This window comes from Anabas testudineus, chromosome 7 (genome assembly GCF_900324465.2).
Source record: "Anabas testudineus chromosome 7, fAnaTes1.2, whole genome shotgun sequence".
In the NCBI taxonomy this organism is placed as follows: Eukaryota; Metazoa; Chordata; class Actinopteri; order Anabantiformes; family Anabantidae; genus Anabas; species Anabas testudineus.
The window spans coordinates 5,956,910-5,974,977 of NC_046616.1; the positions used below are offsets into that span (position 1 = coordinate 5,956,910).

The window sequence follows — 18,068 nt, forward strand, 5'->3', positions numbered from 1 at the left end:
GGTGCCAACTACTGTTTATACTACTGTTTAGCCATCATGTAGCTCTGTGGAGCAGTTTTAGTTTTTAGAAAGAATATATTTATTGTCTCAGGTCGACCCACAGTTGCTTTGGCTTTAGGCAGTAAGTGCTCAGCTCTGTGCTCCTTTTAAAAAATGAAGCAACAGAGGACTATACAAAAGCCACAGTGAACTGAGGGGTTGCCATTTAAATCATTTCTACTTTGGTTTTTAGGTAAGCTAGATACAGGCTAACACCATGTAGCTATTGGGAACAATAACTTAAAATTATGATTGTGGTCCTGTGGTGCGTGTATGTGTGAATGAATGAATAATTCTATTTATATATATCTGGCTACAGCTCTATTCCTGAAGTTATTCAGATAAATTAATCAACAGCAACCAAACCATTCCAGCTTGTAAACCCACCAGCACCTAACAGCACATCACATCATCATCATCTATGCTGTTCATTTTCTCTGCCAAGATGTTCCCAGCTGAGCCATGTACGTATATTCATACATAGTAACTCTCAACCTTTGATGCCACTACCAGCTCTTATAACAAGATTCAAATATAGAGTGAGCTGCTTGGCTCAGCCCTGCTTTACATTAAGCTAATTATTATATGATATGTTGCCATAGAGTCCAATAAGGGTCATTTGTCTGTATTTAAAAATCAAGCAATATGTGGCTAGAAGGAACACATGTATATTTAGCTTGACTAATTAAAGTTAACATCATATTTATTGCCATTAGTAAACAACTGCCATATCTCTGTGAGACATCTTAGTAGTAGTTTATTATGTATTTTTTGTTAAATACTCATTTAATTGATGAGTAAAGCAACTTGTGTAAGTGAAATACATGTAGACATCTTGGGAAAAGGCAGAGGACGATGTTTTACACAGCCCTGCCCTCCATCTTGCACCCACAGTGTAATCCCTCCTCCACTTGTGCACAAATTTCAACAGATGGGTTGCTGTTTAGTTTTAAACTCTTTGGAGCAAACATTCTACAGCCAGCGATCAATAGTCCCCTGGGCCGGGTGTGGAGGTGGTGACATCAATTACCAATGAAGTTGATAAAGTAGTGTCCTTTTGGAAATGGCAGTTAGACTCCTTGTCATTGTGCACAGGAAACATGGTTGTCTAAATGGGGAAAAAAGAGAGAGACTTTGTATTCAACCTAACTGTGCATAGCTAGTGCACACAGAGCTAACTAAAATATTTCATATCAGTTGACATTTCATTAGTTGGTTGGTCAAAGTGTGAAGTGCATTTTACAGTTTTATCTGTGCTCTTCCCATGACACGATGTAAAGGACTTTCACAGGTATTCTTAGGAAGTTCTACTGTGACACAATGAAGTCTTTTTTTAAATTCTTTATTCAGTGTGTCACATGTAAATCACTCACAGATGAAGTTTGATCATATTAATTATATAATGATTTATCTATTGATTACATTTTTTTCAACAGGCCTTATCTAAGTAAGATTATTTATTAATAATTTGGTTTGGTGATCATTTAAAGAATATTGTGCAATTGACACAATAACAGTAATAGTTCATAAAAAGTCAGATGCTTCATATTCTGGAGATTAAATTTAGTGGTTGTAGTTAAGATGTGTCAGTCTGAAAAGTGGATACAGGAAAACAATCCCCAACTCTAAAGGAGATAAGTTAAGTTTAATTTGCATTGTATTTCAGTGCATTTCTCGTGCTGCCAGTCATATTTGTAATGTACCGTGTATCTGTATTTTGTTGACTTGGGCAGGTTTTACAGCCTTTAGCATTCTTCAAGTCTTGTTGTTGAAGAGGCTGCAGGTCATAGGGGACAGCACAAAGGAAGTTGACAGCGAGCATGACCCCTTTTAAAAAGCAGAAATGGGATTGATTTCTGTACTCTTGTTGCTTGGCAACTGCAAAGCCTCATTGAGAGCGAATATTGACCTCTTGTTGTTAAAGTCCAATTACATTTTTCCCCTTCTCTGTATATCCATAGATTTTACAATGTCATATTATGTCCCTTTTGTGTGCACATTGTATTGTTTATTCAATATCGCAGACAAATATTATACTCTGATTGTCAGCCTGAGAGTAAGAAGGTCTTTGAATGTCTTACACGGCGTGATTTCGGCTAACAAGGGCACTCAAAGGGACTTACTAGTTTTCTTGCTAATTTAGTCAATTAACATGTTTTTAGACCTGCCCCTTGCTAAATGGCCCCAGAGCTGCCACAGACAAATTTCTATCACTGTGAGAAATGTAACCATTACACATGTTCCAGCATGCCCTAAAAAGAAAATAGATTTCTAAATTTCATTACCATTTTCTCCTCCTCTTTTCCTCTGTACTCTGTAAAAGTATCCATGCTTAGCTGGCTGCGTGCTGTAATTGCAAATTATCAAGTGCTAATCGATTTGTTCTTTCTGAGGATTGTGGATGTGGGTGGGAATGAGCTTTGCAGTGATCTGTGTTTTCAGTTTGAGACAGTTTCTTTAATAATATAACAGTAGCTCATATTTTAGTTAGGCTCATGCACCTTTTGAGTTGTGAATCAAGTTTACTACAAAAACAAAATAAAGTCATAGCTTTAGACCTAAAAAAGCGATGGAGGAGAGATGCAGACGTATAAGTTATTCTAAGGTTTAATTTAAAGGTCTCATTTCAGATGTTGTGTTGATAATATAAACACTTTACTTTCCTTATCCTCAGAACACGTCTGCTCCATCATCGCTTCCATGCTGAGAAATCTTAAGTCCCAACAAAGAACCAGACTCCTCAACAAGTTCACAGAGAACGACTGTGAGAAGGTCAGTGTTCGCCTCCTTCTTACTCTCTTCTCCTTTCTGAGTTGTTTTTCCTTCTTCTGTTCTTGTTTGCCGGCAGATTGCTTCATCGAAAATCGTAAACTGAAGTAGCTGAGTATAACCTGTATGCATGGCTACATCTGCAGTGGCCTAGCAAACATGTTTTTTCTTTTCTCTCATGTCCTTACTATGGACAATGAGGTCTTACATGTACACATTCTTTTGGTTATCTCACACGAGATGTAGGCGAAGTAGCCCTGGTCTTTCAGGGACTTGAAGGCAAAATTAAGATCTAATACTGTGTAATTTGCATTTTACTGTTCAATTATTTATTCAGTGACTGGCTTCCTTTTTCTTTGGCTTCACAAAATAACGTTTTAAGAGTCTTAGTTACTACGTGGATTTAAATACTAATAGTTCTGTTTGTTTATGGGCTATGCATAGGTTTATTAGGCACTGCAGTTGATGCTTTGATGGCAATGATGAAGTGGAATCATCACATAATACTATTAATTTCCACTTTAGCAGTTGTAGTTGTTGTGTATTCATCATACTCTTTATTAACTTATTTAAGCAGCCTTCTAAAGACACTATCGAGTATTTCACATCAGAAAAGAGATGACTAGAATATGTTAGGAGTTTAGGTAATTACACTCTGAATGTGATTACTTCGAAACCTGACAGTGATAGACTATGTTTGTCAACCTAATTTTTAACTAAATCTGGAGGTACGAGTTTAGAAGGCAAATTACAAAAAATACATTCAGGTTCACATTCAGGTCACTGAGTCAGGGAGGAATGAGTGCACTATCCTGTTTATACCAAGTTCTTCTCTGTTACTAAACTTGAGAAAGTGATTAAAATATCAAACCTGACACCTCAGCTGCAACTTTTTTTCTCCACTAGTCGCTCAATTCCCCTAACATATGCAAAAATATTTCATATTCAGTATGTTGCTCAAGGCAATTTTAATGGGAGACAAGATTTGTGATGTAGAAACTGACTGTTTTTTTCACTGTTAAGCCACCCTGGAGTCTCATTTCTATCATCCACTTCCTGAACTTAAGTGTTTTTATGCAAATGTTTATTAATGTTGTAAATTACACTCTTAAAATAGATCTTTTTATGTCTTTATTTTCCACTTCATAAACCCTCCTTGTAATCTAATAGGTCTGCAGCAAAAAGATAAAGACTGGTTGATTATTGTGGAGTAAATTAGGATAATTTGAACAAGGCTGAAATGTTCCACAAACATACCAACATGTAGCGAGTAGACAATGCACATTTTGTATTAAATTACTATTATCATCTTATTTTGATAATTATTTTAGGTGTATTCATCAAATTAGATTTTGTCTCCTCTGTGTGCTCTCTCCCTCAAATTGTTTATGTTGCTGTCTTATATGCTGCGTCTCTCAGTTTCTCTCTGTCTGCCTTTGTTTTATTTTCTCTCCAGGTTGATCGACTGATGGAGCTGTATTTTAAGTACCTGGAGGCTGTACAACAGGCTGACAAGAGGATCGAAGGAGAGAAACACGTAAGTGTCTCTCCTTTCCTACCCTCTCAGCCTCTCAATTTGTCCCCTTCATCCTCCTCTCTGCACTGTCTCTTTATACACAGGCTTCATATTAAGCAGCTTGTTTGATTGATGGATGCACATGACACACTGACGTTTTTGTGTCTGACTAAGACATTGTTTGAATTAGTATGTTGTTGTTGTTGTTGTTTTGGTCTGGATGCATGAAGTCGACGTAACTAAGAGTTTGAGACTGTGTTCTGACTGAAAAGTGAGAAATCCCAAACCTGATTGGAATCTGACCTCTAAATGCCACCATAGCTCAGAGTAGACGTGCAAAAACTGGCGTTGCTTTAATGATGTTTCTATTAATGATGACAAGCTGAGTTAACTTAATGACTACCATTCATCAGCAATAACAATGAGTTTCTTCCAAAACAAGTTCCAACATTAAGCTTAAATTCCGATGGGCTGATTTAATCCATAAATTAGTGTCAAACAATATTACAACAGCTTTCAATGTTAATAAACGTCATAATACTAATACTAATAATAATAATAATAATAATAATAATAATAATAATAATGTGGGTTTTGGCTTGGGAGTTCCATGAGACCTAAAAAATATAAAGCGTCTAAAGATTATGTTTGTTAATCTTGCATTCTGCTGAGATCACTACATAGTGAATAACTAAAGATTATGTTACTCCATGTGTGACAGTGTCCATGGGTGATATGTAATTCATATTATTTAGATTTCCAAGAGCCTAAAAGCTATTGTTTTTACTAATGCTAACAACAATTTTACAGCAATTTTTAAAAAGGCATGTGTTGCTGTGCTGATTACGACATAAACAGACCGATTTTGTATTAGAAAATAATCTATATAATGTGTACCTAGACTTGATTTGTCGATGCAGTGTGCCAGATCAGTGGATTATTTTGACCAGTAATCAGTCAAAAAATATGAAATATTCATTGCTGGCTTCTCGGTTATGAGAGTTACACTTGTATACAACTGTAAACTGAACTGAACTGTCTAAATTATTATTAAAGTATAACAGGCAACATTGTTTATTTTATGTAACTTTAGTATTAATGGTTTTAAACAGAAAATGCCACTGGAAAAATGTGGCAAATATTTTGTATTGTCAGGAGAAAGCCTACCTTGGCTCTAATCTTTCTATTAACCGATTTTTCAAATCAACCTGCAGAGGAACAAATACAGCAGGAATGATAACCTTCCAATATAATTGTCCAGAGACAGAAGAAATGTGGACTGCAGAGCAATCCCATCACACATTTGTGGTTTTCTTTATCACCAACTAGATAACAAAAATTCAGATTGCATTATAGATGTTCAGATTGCAACCACACTCCCTGTTACTAAAGGGTTGGGTCGTATGATCAAAATGTCATCTCTTTTTGACAGGTAAGATGTGCAGTTCCACACATTGTCACTTCCAAGTCCATGAGGGAAGAGACCAAAAAACATCACAATCCTACTGATAACAATATGACAGTTTACAGGGGAATGGAAAGTTTGATAACTGTATGTGTGGGCCCTTGTGCGTATGTCCGTTTGTTGAGCTGTGGGCTAGACTTACCGATAGAGGGATACAGATAGTAGATACATGCGCAGACAGGGGATAATTGGTTCAGCAGAGAGAGAAAGAGCATCTTGACTTCACAAGGAAAGAAAGAACAGAGATACTGTAAATATTACAATGGAAAGAAGAATGAATGGATAAGAAAAGGGAATTTGTTCAAAAGGATAAACTGAAAAAGGAAGAGACAGGGAGTATGACTGAAAGAACGTATGATTGGGTAGAGGGAGGTGTGTGAGGGGAGACAGATAAGTGTGAGATTCCTATCTAAAGATGACAGAAGATTAATTTCTCAGACAGACATCGTGGTGGGATTGTCAAGAAAAGGCCAGACAGTTTGACATTTTCTCTTCCTCCTTTTTTCACTCCTATTCTCTCTCCTTTTTCTTCTGTCGCTTGAGTGTCTTTCTTGGCAAGTATGACTTTGTGATAACCTGGTGATAAGAAACCTGGTCTACATGTTCCACTATCTTAGCGTTCCCCAGTTCTGAGCCATCCTGTTAGCTAGGTGAGAGGCAAAGAAATGATAAAATGCCCATTGGTAGCTATGTATATTCTTTTCATTATACATTTAACAGCGCGTTTAAAAAAAACTCGGGTCTTAACTTTCTGTAACTGACTGTTCTGGGATCAGGACTCGGATTTAAAAAAATCTTTTCACCTAGTAAATTTTCAATATTTGGGAGTGTAGTGATTTCTTTTCAATTTTTTGTGTTGGGTCTAAAATTATAAATATGCTGCTGATATGTAGATTTACCATGCAGCATTGTTGAGGGTTTATTCCCCGTTTAACTAAAGTGATTGGGCAAAGACTTCATTCCTGTTGGTAGACCTATAATACTGAAAACACCCAGATGATATTTTAAGACTCTGAATCAAAGCTTCCGCCAAATGTCACATATTATGTAAAATAAGGTGATAAAGATTCCAGCCCAGCTCTGTTCAGCTTCTTAGCTGAATCGGCTGCCGTCAGCAGCGGTGTTTTATCTCTCTCCACCGTGTCTTTTGGTTTCCCCTAGTTAAGCCTGTTTTTTAAAGGGTGGTAAGCAAAATGTTTTTCCTCTGCAACATATTATCCACAGATTTCTCAGGAGGACAGCAAAGAAAAAAGCTGCTGCTGCTTTTTCTCTGCATCTCCAGCTCAGTCCCTTTTTAATAAGCTGCTTATTTTCCTCCCACCTTCATATCTCTGTTCTCTCCTCTCCTTGTATCCTTCTGATTCTCTCCTTCTTTCCCTTAAAGCTGCTTTCCCCTCTTGCTATATTTCTCATTTTCAGCTCTGTTCCTCCATGCCTTCTTCTCTTGTTCCACTCGTTATCTGTCTTTTTAGATTTCTTAATTTTAATATCTTCTCTGTGTCCTTTTCTTGTTCGTACTCCACTCAATTACATATTATCATCCTGTGCGTGTTCTTTGTGTATCTCTTTGTTTTCCCTTTACTCCTCCCATCCTTACGCTCTCTCGTTCCCTCCCCTTTTCCCTATTGTTTCTCTCATTTTTTCTAATCTAATGCTGCTGCTGTCACTTCTCTTTCTCTGCTTCTTTTCCTTCCAAACTTTCCTTCTGCTCTCAGCCTGTTGGTAACAACTCTTGGAGATTGATGAAGCTCAGCAAAACATGGCTAAGGCCGACCTCAATACTGTAAAATGCTTGACTGCACATTTCCTAGCACCTAAGAACCCAGTTGCAAGCTCTGTTTTGTGAGTGTGTGTGAGAGAGTGTGTGTTTCCTATACTGGGCTATAGTAAGTGTACAGCAGAAAAGGGCTAGTATAATATTGCTGACATTAGACATTTTCAATAAAAGTCTCTGTTAAGTTGGAATTGGCTTTGCACCTGGATGTTATATATTTAGCTTTCTTACATGTCTTCTAAAAGTAAATGCTCACCCTCCTTTCTCCTTGTCTATCTCCTGGTTCATGCACAATTCTACAGTTACCTTTTGTTTGACTCTATTATAACTTTATAACAGTCCGAGTCATTGTCCATGTTTGCATGAACAGTAGTCTTAAGGAGCAACCCGGATCAGAAACTTTTAAAATTGACTTTGTACACTAATTTGTGATTGTTGTAGTGAACATTTCAGCACACCTGGGTCTTTCATCCAGCACTGCCCATATTGCAGTGTTTTATAGTAACAAGTAACTTCTCCCTCTGGGTAACACTACCAACACTAACACCCAATTTGTGAACTACGTAACTGAAATGTGCCTAAATCACAACATAAAGTCAGCATGCTGTCTTTTTCTGATGTTTTGGCCCCATAAAGAGAATTACATGCTACACAGTGGATTTTTTAAAACTGCTGACAAAGAAATTACTTTTATTCTGCATCTAAGTGCCCTAGTGGGGAAAAACACAGCAATGACAGCAAAAGACTCACACACATGCATCACACAGAACAGAAAACTAATCATCTCAGGTACACCAAAAAATACAAACACATACATTAAGAGTCACATCTAGATGAAGGATTACTTAATTCATGCATGTGCTCTACAGGCACAAACACAAGACCTTTAACACATGCAACAACACTTCCCCTGCACATGAAGTTCTCCAAAGATCACACATCCTCCTCAATGCGGCTGAGTTACAGTAGAGGGACCAAGACCGAAAACCACTGCTTATTACTTTGTCTGTACTGTTGCCAGGCTGCCAGGCTCCCCTGAGGTTGCAGTAATTGACTTGTCCAATCCCTCCTTTCAACACGATATTCTTTCTTCACTTCTTCTGTTCTGTGTTTGCCAGAGGGACTGAGCTGCCACATGAAAGATATTGGCTGTAATGTCAAAACTTACGAGTGGACAAAAGTCTGTGTCCATAATGAATGCTGCCACACTGCCCACGTCAGCTCAGGTTTTAATATCCCAAATGTCCACTTCCACTGCTCACAATAATGAATATTTAATACACTTGTCATTGTTCAGAACCTTCCACTGCCCATACAGATTCAAAGGTCTGGCTGGATTCATGATGTGTGTTTTGTTCCATTACTGTGCAGCTCCCAGAAGGGTGTTGCAATTGACTTGTCTAAGACCCTATTCGAAAATGTTTTTCTTTCTTTTTTCTTGACTGGTCCACTTGTTGCAATAGCCAAATGAGAGGAGTTATTGCAGGTGTCAAGGGTTAGTAGGAGTAAATGGGCAACATAGACAATGTTTAATGACTTGGTGCCTTTTTAAAGCCTGGGTGGACATGAAACAGGTTGAATCATCAGAACAGGCAAGTCAAGCTATTAGTGTAGTTAGATAAATGCAAACAAGACTCCCAGTTGCACAACAAGGCATTTTGAATTCTTGTTGCAGCTTTGACTGGTGCCTGTAACTAGTTTTTACTGATACCAACACCTTAAGGCTAGAACATGCCTCTCCACAGGAGCAATTTGCTTCTTTGCAGCAGTGTAATTCAAGCTCCAGACCCATGGGTCACTGTGTTACATAGTCATCTAATACATAGACAGAGACTGAAAACATATTTCTCAGATAATGAATCAACTAATTATAACTAATATTGTTAAGTTATCCACAAAACACTGTCTTTGTGTAACCATAAAACCAGCTGGGCAGGGGTCAAAGTTAAGGGAGACCATAGTTTGTGTTTGGAAAGAGGCAATAATATATTTAGAGGATGATTAAAAAGAAGTTGATTGGTCATAAACCAAAGGATATGATGTGTTTGATAAAACTGATGATGATCCCATTTGAGTCTTCAGTTGTTAAGATCAGCTAGTCTGAACTGAAGTGGTTGAACAAGATTGCCATGCACAGATTGGAGCCACTGGCATAACTAAACATATGCCAGTAATTATGTTTTCCTTTCACTGCACACCTCTACAGGGAAGAAATATTTCACATATTATATATATATATACATATATTATATATATTTTCAGGATGACCTTTGGCTCTAGCACCTGAGTGAACTATCAGGCACTGCTTCTGATTCCTGTCCAGCTAACATACCAAGGAGGCCATCAGTCCTTGCTGTGAACCCTGCACCCTTTCAGCCCCCCTTGCTCATTCGGATAATAACTAAATGAACACCATGACTGAACACAATTTTCTGTCACGTTAAACTCCATAATAACCATAATTGGATTCTGAATCTTTTGATTGTTCACTGCTGTTGCCATGACTTACATAGCCTTCTTTTGTCTTGACAAGCCACACTCACCTCAAGACAGATACCTTTTTTTGGCCGATGAACCACTTAAAACTATATTAGTCTTTGCCAGTCTAATATTGAGGAGGAGTTTCATGCTTTGTCTTTTTGACAACTGTGTCTCCCTCCAAGGCAGATTCATTGTGCAGTATATAAGCTAAACAGAGCTTCTGACTGCCGGGTTAGATGAGGGGGAAAAATGATGATGCTAATTTAGCACTTGCAAATCTTGACATACAAGAAACATTTTATTTTGATTCCACACCATTCTTGTAGATGGTGTGAAGGAGACATATTAAACAGGGAATGTAAGCTTTTAGACTAGTGGTTTCAAGTGCTTTGGAAAGACACACCTAACATTTCTACTTTGCCCCATTGTGTACGTCAATGATTACCGGTAGTTTGATTAAGTTTACATTATATGCATACATGCATACAACCATACAACAATACATACCATGAACCTCGTCTGTGGCCTTCCTTTTCTTTAGTCTGGCAGTTCCATCCTCAGCATTCTTCTCTTCATATACTCCACATTCCTCCTCCGCACATGCCCAAAACCATTTAGGTTTTTCTTTTCTCACTTTGTCTCTGATTATTCAAGCACCAGTTATCTATTTCTACCTTTAAGCTAATTATATTATTTACTTTACATTCGTTTGTGCCTGGCCTTGATGTTTTACATGCTACTCAGAATAATTTTCTGCTGACTGTTTCCACACCGTATACTGATTTTCCTCTTTCCCTGCTAGCACTCACATCATAGACCAAGTTGTAGTCACATCGTTTCAGTGCTTGGTCCCATTTCTCTGCAGTTGACGATTGCGATGGAAAAATGTAGAGTTTTCCATGCAAAATTGTTGAAGGCCTCAGAAAATGCCTCCAGCTCTTTTTTTTTTTAGTCGTGATGGCCATAAGCGGTAATGAGGATGACAGGAAATAGATTCTCTTCCTGTGTGAAACAATAAGAGAAAATGCAAACCAAGGGAGTACAAGATGTACTGCATGTGTATGTTGTTTATCACTCTTCTGCAGAGTTTACATTTTGAGTATGTATTGTGTATCTCTAAGTAATTTAGGCCTACATCCTGTGTTTTGTATCTTTGGTGAAGTTGGATTGTGAGATTTCTGTAACTTTGCCGCAAGCTACTGTATTGACTCCAAATAACGAGCAGAGTTGTCCTGGAAACTGAGATAATCCTTTTTCCTACAGGAAGGAAAGGAAACACAGCTTACATTCAAATGGCTTTGTTTAACATTATCTTTTAATGGGTAGTAGTTGACAGCAACAAGACCGAGCTTTGGGACTGTTTTACAATGCGATAACTCTCCGCCTTGTAATAACACAGAATTCTGGGCCAATGTTTTACCCAGAGGACACTGAAGAGACAAATGCCCTACATTCAATGGCTTTATTAAAGGTTCTTGTCTTAATTATCAGCGTTGTTTTGCATCTTTAACAAGCTACAGTTTGACACTGCACTGCTTTGTTCTACAGTTGTATTAGCTTTGTTTCCTTCTCTCAGGATGTAATCATTAAAGCAAGACGATATCCTGTTTTCAGAATGCAGTGTCACAAAAATGGATGTGTTTTGTGTCGCAGCAATGCAACCAAGCAGCAGCTCAAGTGGTTTTCCCATAATAGCCTTGTACTGTAGGCCTCAGGAGCTGCCCTTTGATTGAAGCATGTTAATGAGCTGAACTTCACAACCATAATTATACAGTTTAATTGATCTTTAAGGACAAGGCCTTTTGAAAGTTTTAATTTTCTTTGAGATGAAATCTTTGGGAGCTAAATGTCATGTGTGCTACCCTTTAGCTTGACGCTGAAAGCTATTTGTTTTCATTAGCAGTGTTTTGAAAAGTTGCCCTTTTTCTTGATTTACTGTTTTATAACATGGCTCCTATACTTCTGCGTGTCATTTCTAGAATAAAATAAACATGGTATTGTTAAATGTACTTAGGTTATCTCTATTCCAGAGTGACTAGGAGGATTATATTGGGGAGAGATCAATTCTTTCTGAAATATTCTGTGGATGAATTGCTTTTAAATTATCTGAGCAATGGACAACTCAAAAATACTTTAGATACAGCTAAATGATAAAATAATGATGATAATAATAATAATAATGACAATTATAATAATAATATAATAATGATCCCTAATTTGATTTATGCAACCTTTGACCTTTGGCCATCAAGAACTAATTGCCTCCCACCATCCGGCCCTGGCTATCACTGGCGCAGAAACATAGAAATCTGTGATTTTTAATGTAGAGCACCAATACATGCTCTGTTTTTCTTCCTTGGTTTTAGAATTTATTTAAAACCATTGCAATAAATTTTTACTGCACATGCATGGTGGTCAAACTGTGTGACAGCCAAACACTTTGACACACTGTCTGTGTTTGTCCCCCTTCAATGGTTCACACTCCAGACTCTTTCCCCCCTGAGGTCTACTTCTTAATCTCTAATGATGATTAATGTGGACTGTGTGCATATTGGCAGCACTATATTATTGGCATATTGACAGGGTTGTTAAGATGGATAACTATGCAAGAGTGTGTATGTATTTGTGAGTGTGTAAGCACCAGCAGCGGAGCCCTCCCTGTGTTGCAGCTTAGCTGTGAAATCAATTGATTTGTGTGTCTGCTCAATAGAGAAAATAGATTTGTGGAAAAGGCTGAAAAACACTTTAAACAACACATTAAAGTTAGTCTGTGAGTTTCTGTGTTTGTTTAGTGTGCAGAGAACAATAAAAGCCCGCTAACAATTGCGACTAATTCACCTCATCAAGTGTGAAAGCATATTTTCTTTTTATGAGTGTGTTGTAACTTTGTGCATGTGTGTGTGTGCAGGAGATGGTTCGTCGTGGGGAGATTCTGGATGACAGCATGGAGGATGAGTTCTACCTTCGCCGCCTGGATGCCGGACTGTTCGTCCTTCAGTTGATCTGCTACATTATGGTGGAGATCAGCAACTCGGGAAACTCACAGGTACACACACACACACACACACACTGTCTCTGGCTTGCCAAATGAGTTCTCCCTGACATTAATTATTGTTAGGACATCTGATCAGACAAGCTATAAAACAGACAGAAATCAGATGGGTTTTTATGGCCGCTGCAGCCAAGTGGCTCATTCACTTCACTGCTAACCTAGGTTTCATTGGACATTGGATTTAAATTAAATCCATTCAGTTTTATGATTAACAGATCTAACTAGAATGATATTGTGGCTTTTCTGTATAGATACTTCAATTTCCGAAAATATTTTTTGACATATTTGTGAAAAAAGCATCAAGCTTCAGCCTCCTGAGTGAGAGTTTTCTTGACAGACATCTCTGAGCCGGTGTTTCGTTGAACCGTGCTGTCAGTTTCTGTGGTTTGATACTGACTGGAACATATCACAGTACCATAGCCCTGTATATCTTATGATCATTGTTCAAAACATTTTTGTTTTTATTTTATAACAAGGCCTCATTGTGTTCACTAGCCACCGCTCAACATTCAACATACATGAGCACCCATTGTACAGTTTGTATTTCAGAAAGGAGAGGCTCCAGTTAGCATTATCTGTCTCTCCTTCATCAGTGTAGTTGTGGTAATGTCAAATGTATATGCATATGCATTACCTTCAGCATACATACAGTATTTATTTGTGTGCACATGCATTTGATGGCTTTGATATGTGTATTATCATGAGAGAAAATCAATAGGTGTTAACATGATCAGCTTTTCTTATTGGAGATTTAGCTTCCACATTACATACTGTAGATGTCTGTTGTTGCATGTTTGCATGTCAGTGTGCATGTTGTTTGTACCTTCTTGAAAGTGACACATTTATTTGTCATAAATTGTGTTATATTTACAGCTTTAAGGATTGTGTGTTTGCAACTATAATGGCCTAGTGACATAGGATGATGAAATAATTTGACCAGTCTAAGTTGATGTACTGAATTTTAGTCACTACAGGATGTTACTGATCCCCTTTTTTCCTCTAAATGTAGCTGCAGCAGAGAGTCCATCAAATCCTCAACCTTAGAGGAGGCTCAGTCAAAATAGTGCGCCACATCATGAGAGGTGAGTTATTTTCTTATCAATACATTTCTCAAATAAAAAACACCCACAATGTTTTATCTTTAATAATGAAGAAAAAAGTGGTGGAAAAGGGTCACTGTTAAATTCCTTCTAATAATGTACTCTGGTAATAATACTAATAAAAACTCTTCTCATTCTCACTCACTCAACACTTCTACACTTTGAACTAGTTTCTCTACAGCATTCTGCTGTTATTGAAACTCACGTCTTGCAGATGCCTCACAACAAGGGATTGTTGCTCCCCAGAACACTGCTGGAGGCTTTTTTAATATGCAACATAAGGGAAAATGGGAGCAAATTAACTTGTTTTCTTGCTTCAGTATGATAAAATATATTTATATAATGGGGCAAATTAGAAATAATGGCGTGCCATAATAGCCTGTCTCAAATAAAGACCTTTATAACATGCTGTTAGTGTAAAAACATGTTACCAAAAATAATTTACTGTAATTTTTTTTTTCTCATTTTAATTCTTGAATGAATTTTGCCCGCGAGGCATGGTTTGACCCTTTTAACAAATGCAAGGGTTAGAGTCTGAGTAAAACTATGAATGCATAACAGACCTTACCACAGAGTGAAATAGACAAAATAACATTTTAAAAGTATTTTAGCTAGGGGAAGGGAACAGTGCAGTAGCTTCTCCTATACCTAAAAATATTATATTAGTTCCACAGAAGCATTTTGACACATTTTTAAAATCCTGTGACTGAATCCCACTTTGCCAAGGAATCATTTAAGGGGTGTTGTTTTGGCTGTGGTTGTCGTTTGATAGAAAGCCCATGTGGTTCAGCTGCCAAAGTGGTTGTGTTAGAATATAATAAAGTACAATGAATAATGTCGTTTGTCTTTATTCTCTGGGACAAATACACATGCGTGAGCCAACTTTGAAACTGAGGTGTCAAAATACAACTCTAGTTTTAAGATTGAGTGGTTTCTTAAAACCTTGTCCAAACCATTGTTTCATACAGAACTCTGTTTATTCGTATCTCCTTTCCATGGATCCATTTCTACACTTACACAGCTGGTTACATTTTAAAAGGTGTTAACAATAAATAAACACACGCTAAAATCCACCAACTGAAATATAATATATAAGTAGAGGTGTTAATTTTCATTCACATTACTTATGTACGAATGGTAAAACAATATGCAGAAATGGATCCTGCTGTGGTAATATGCATTATAATTTGATCATATTGTCATTGTGAGAGGAGCAGAGTGTGTCTGTCATTCATTCTCCTTTTCACCGTCCCAAAGATTTCCTGCCCCGCTGTATTTGTTTGGTTTCAAAGACCTAGCAGGTGTGTTATTTTCTCCTCGGTGTGACATCCATCCTTCCTGTATCATTGTCGTATAAAGCTCGAGGACGAGGCTCCGTTCACACACCCTCTGGCTCTCATGTAGCACTGTAGATAGAGCCATCCGTTACGCACCGCAGTGCCAGCAAGCATGGCAGTTCTCCAGCGTGCGTGCACGCGTGTGTGTGTGTGAGAATGTGTTTCTAAATGTGCCAAAGTGTCGCTTTTGTTTTCATCTGCATATTTGCATAAATGTATGCCTTTCCTGTCCTTGGAGTTTCCACGATGGGTTTCTGCTAATTAACATGAGTCTTTTGTCTGTATATACATATAATATTTACCTTCAGCAGGTCTACATATTTATGTGTGAGCACATGTCCTTGATTGCTTTCATGTGTAGGTGTGCACCAGGTCAGCGTTTTCCTTTGTGATTTAGTTTGCATATGATGCACATGTCTGTATATGTTGTGTGTCCTTGCGTTATCTTGGCGCAAGTTTTTTATTTATGTGTCATAAATTGTGTATGTGTTTAAGGTCCATGTTTATGCATCTATAATGACATGGTGCTGGTGCATACATATGTCTCAAAGCGTGTGTGGGTTGTAATGTGTGTCCTCACCCTCTCCATTAGACTGCACTGTGGAGTCGTCTCTCATTTCAAGTGTCCCACCCAGTCAGTGTGAAGCTGCAGAAAAAGGTTAAGCACATTCAAAGTGTGTCGCCAGCTCTGATGTCTTGACCTTAATGGCTGTAGCTCGCTGAATGAGTAGCAGCTCTGCAGGAAGTAAGAACATTGATTTCACTAATGTTGTGAAAACCTGCAGTGAGGTTTTCCATTTAGGAAACTTCAGGTGCGGTATGTCACAGGTGATTACACTCGGCATAATGAAAAAGAGATGTTCTTCCTCTGTCTGTGATGTTTGGCATTTTTGCTGAAACTTTTTCAGCAGGTTCTTGGGGTTCAGACTGATTGTATATGACAACTGTTTCCTCTTTTTTGATTACGCTAATGCAGTCATATACCTTTTCAGAGACTATGTAGTATGTGCATAGGGTCTAACTGATACAGAACCAGAATATAGTTCTAGTAATGAAGTAATGTGTTGCCAGTACACAATTGTGGCTCTTTGATTGGCTGGTTACAAAGGAACTACTTGTTAATGTTGGTATTTTCTTTGCAAATGTCTTAAAAGCAACAGCAGATGGCTGACTAAATGTAGCCATACAAATTAGCTGGTAATTTTTCTCAAGGTGACCTTTCGTTGGTTGTATTTCAGACACGTCTTTTGCAGCAGGCATTATTTCAGACCTTGCACCTCTGGTCCGTATCCATGGCTGCTGCTGCAGAGACTGCTCCTAGAAATGATTCCCCTTGTACTCATGGCAGATCAGTCCCAGCCACTGACCTGAGTAATGGCGATGCTCAGTACTGTATTGTCCTCTGCTGTGTTGCCGTGGTGACAGGAGAGAGTACCAGCATGCCAAAGAAAGGGTTCTGCAGAGAGTTGAAGAGTCACTGAATCTATGACCTTTCTGCCTGTGTGGCTGACTGCGCTGCCATTTATAGACATGGAGATACACTCGCACACACAAGGACAATGACAGGCGAACAGTGAAGAGGCTGCAGGTTTTCGTGTTTTCTTTGAGTCGTTCTCTACACTTCTCAGTCAGCCTTAAAATTCAGTTTATTTATTTATTTATTTTAATTCAGTAGCATCCCACACCTCTGAGGATCACATTCAATTCCCTGGTGCTATCATTCAAAGCTGCTTTGGAAGCTGCATGTCTCTGTGCTACAGTCCAAACCTATACCCCCAAACTTGCAGGCAGTGGTTCTGCCTTTTTAAAACTTCAGAAAACCCAGTGATGGAGTGACCTTCAGCTTCAGGCTGCACTGCTGTCACACTGTGTCTTCTGACCCAAACTGAATACTTGTCTCAAGAAACTGTTCTCTGCTCAAATAGATCTGATTGATAGTGTTTATTTTATTTAGTAGTTTAATAGTCACTAATTCTGATAAGTTTATTAAATCTATCAGCATTTTTGGCTTATTCTCCTTTTATTCTCTGACTGGGACCTGCTTCACTTGTCTGAGAGTCAGTTGCAGTTACTCAAATAATTAAGACTAATTCTTTAGCATTATTAGTATTTTTTATTTTTTTGAGTAAATTTAAAGGATAAGTCTTTCTTTTTGTAGTTTTTGTTCAAATCTTGAAATTAAAAAGAAAAATGTCTGTGACAGCCCTGGATCTTGTTAGGGAACCCCCTCCTTTATTCTGGCCTCTCTCAGAGAAACAGTCTTCTTCATCTTTTTGTCTCAACATCCCTGGGTTTAATGTGTAATCCCCGACTCAGAGCTTGGCAGAGAGAAAGAGCGAATGCCTGGATTCCACCGGGGCTGCGGCAGATGCTGCTTTCGCTTTCTGCACATTAGACTCACAAATCGACCATCGCATGGTCTCGAAGGCCTTGCGTGAGAGGCAGACGCACAAAATAAAGAAAACACTCTGAAGCTCACAATGAAGTAGGATCACTGCACAGTACACCTGGACCAATTTACTGTTCACAGGCATT

At 38.1% G+C, this 18,068-nt stretch overlaps 1 protein-coding gene across 1 annotated transcript in view; it reads left to right on the plus strand.

The window, feature by feature from the left end:
• The window catches only part of ctnnbl1 (catenin, beta like 1), a 37,861-nt gene that overhangs the window by 18,465 nt on the left and 1,328 nt on the right, over positions 1-18,068 (plus strand). The window contains exons 12-15 of the mRNA XM_026368606.1: positions 2,714-2,811; positions 4,265-4,345; positions 12,953-13,090; positions 14,106-14,178. Coding sequence (XP_026224391.1) covers positions 2,714-2,811; positions 4,265-4,345; positions 12,953-13,090; positions 14,106-14,178 — 390 coding nt within the window. The remainder of the gene's footprint in view (positions 1-2,713; positions 2,812-4,264; positions 4,346-12,952; positions 13,091-14,105; positions 14,179-18,068) is intronic.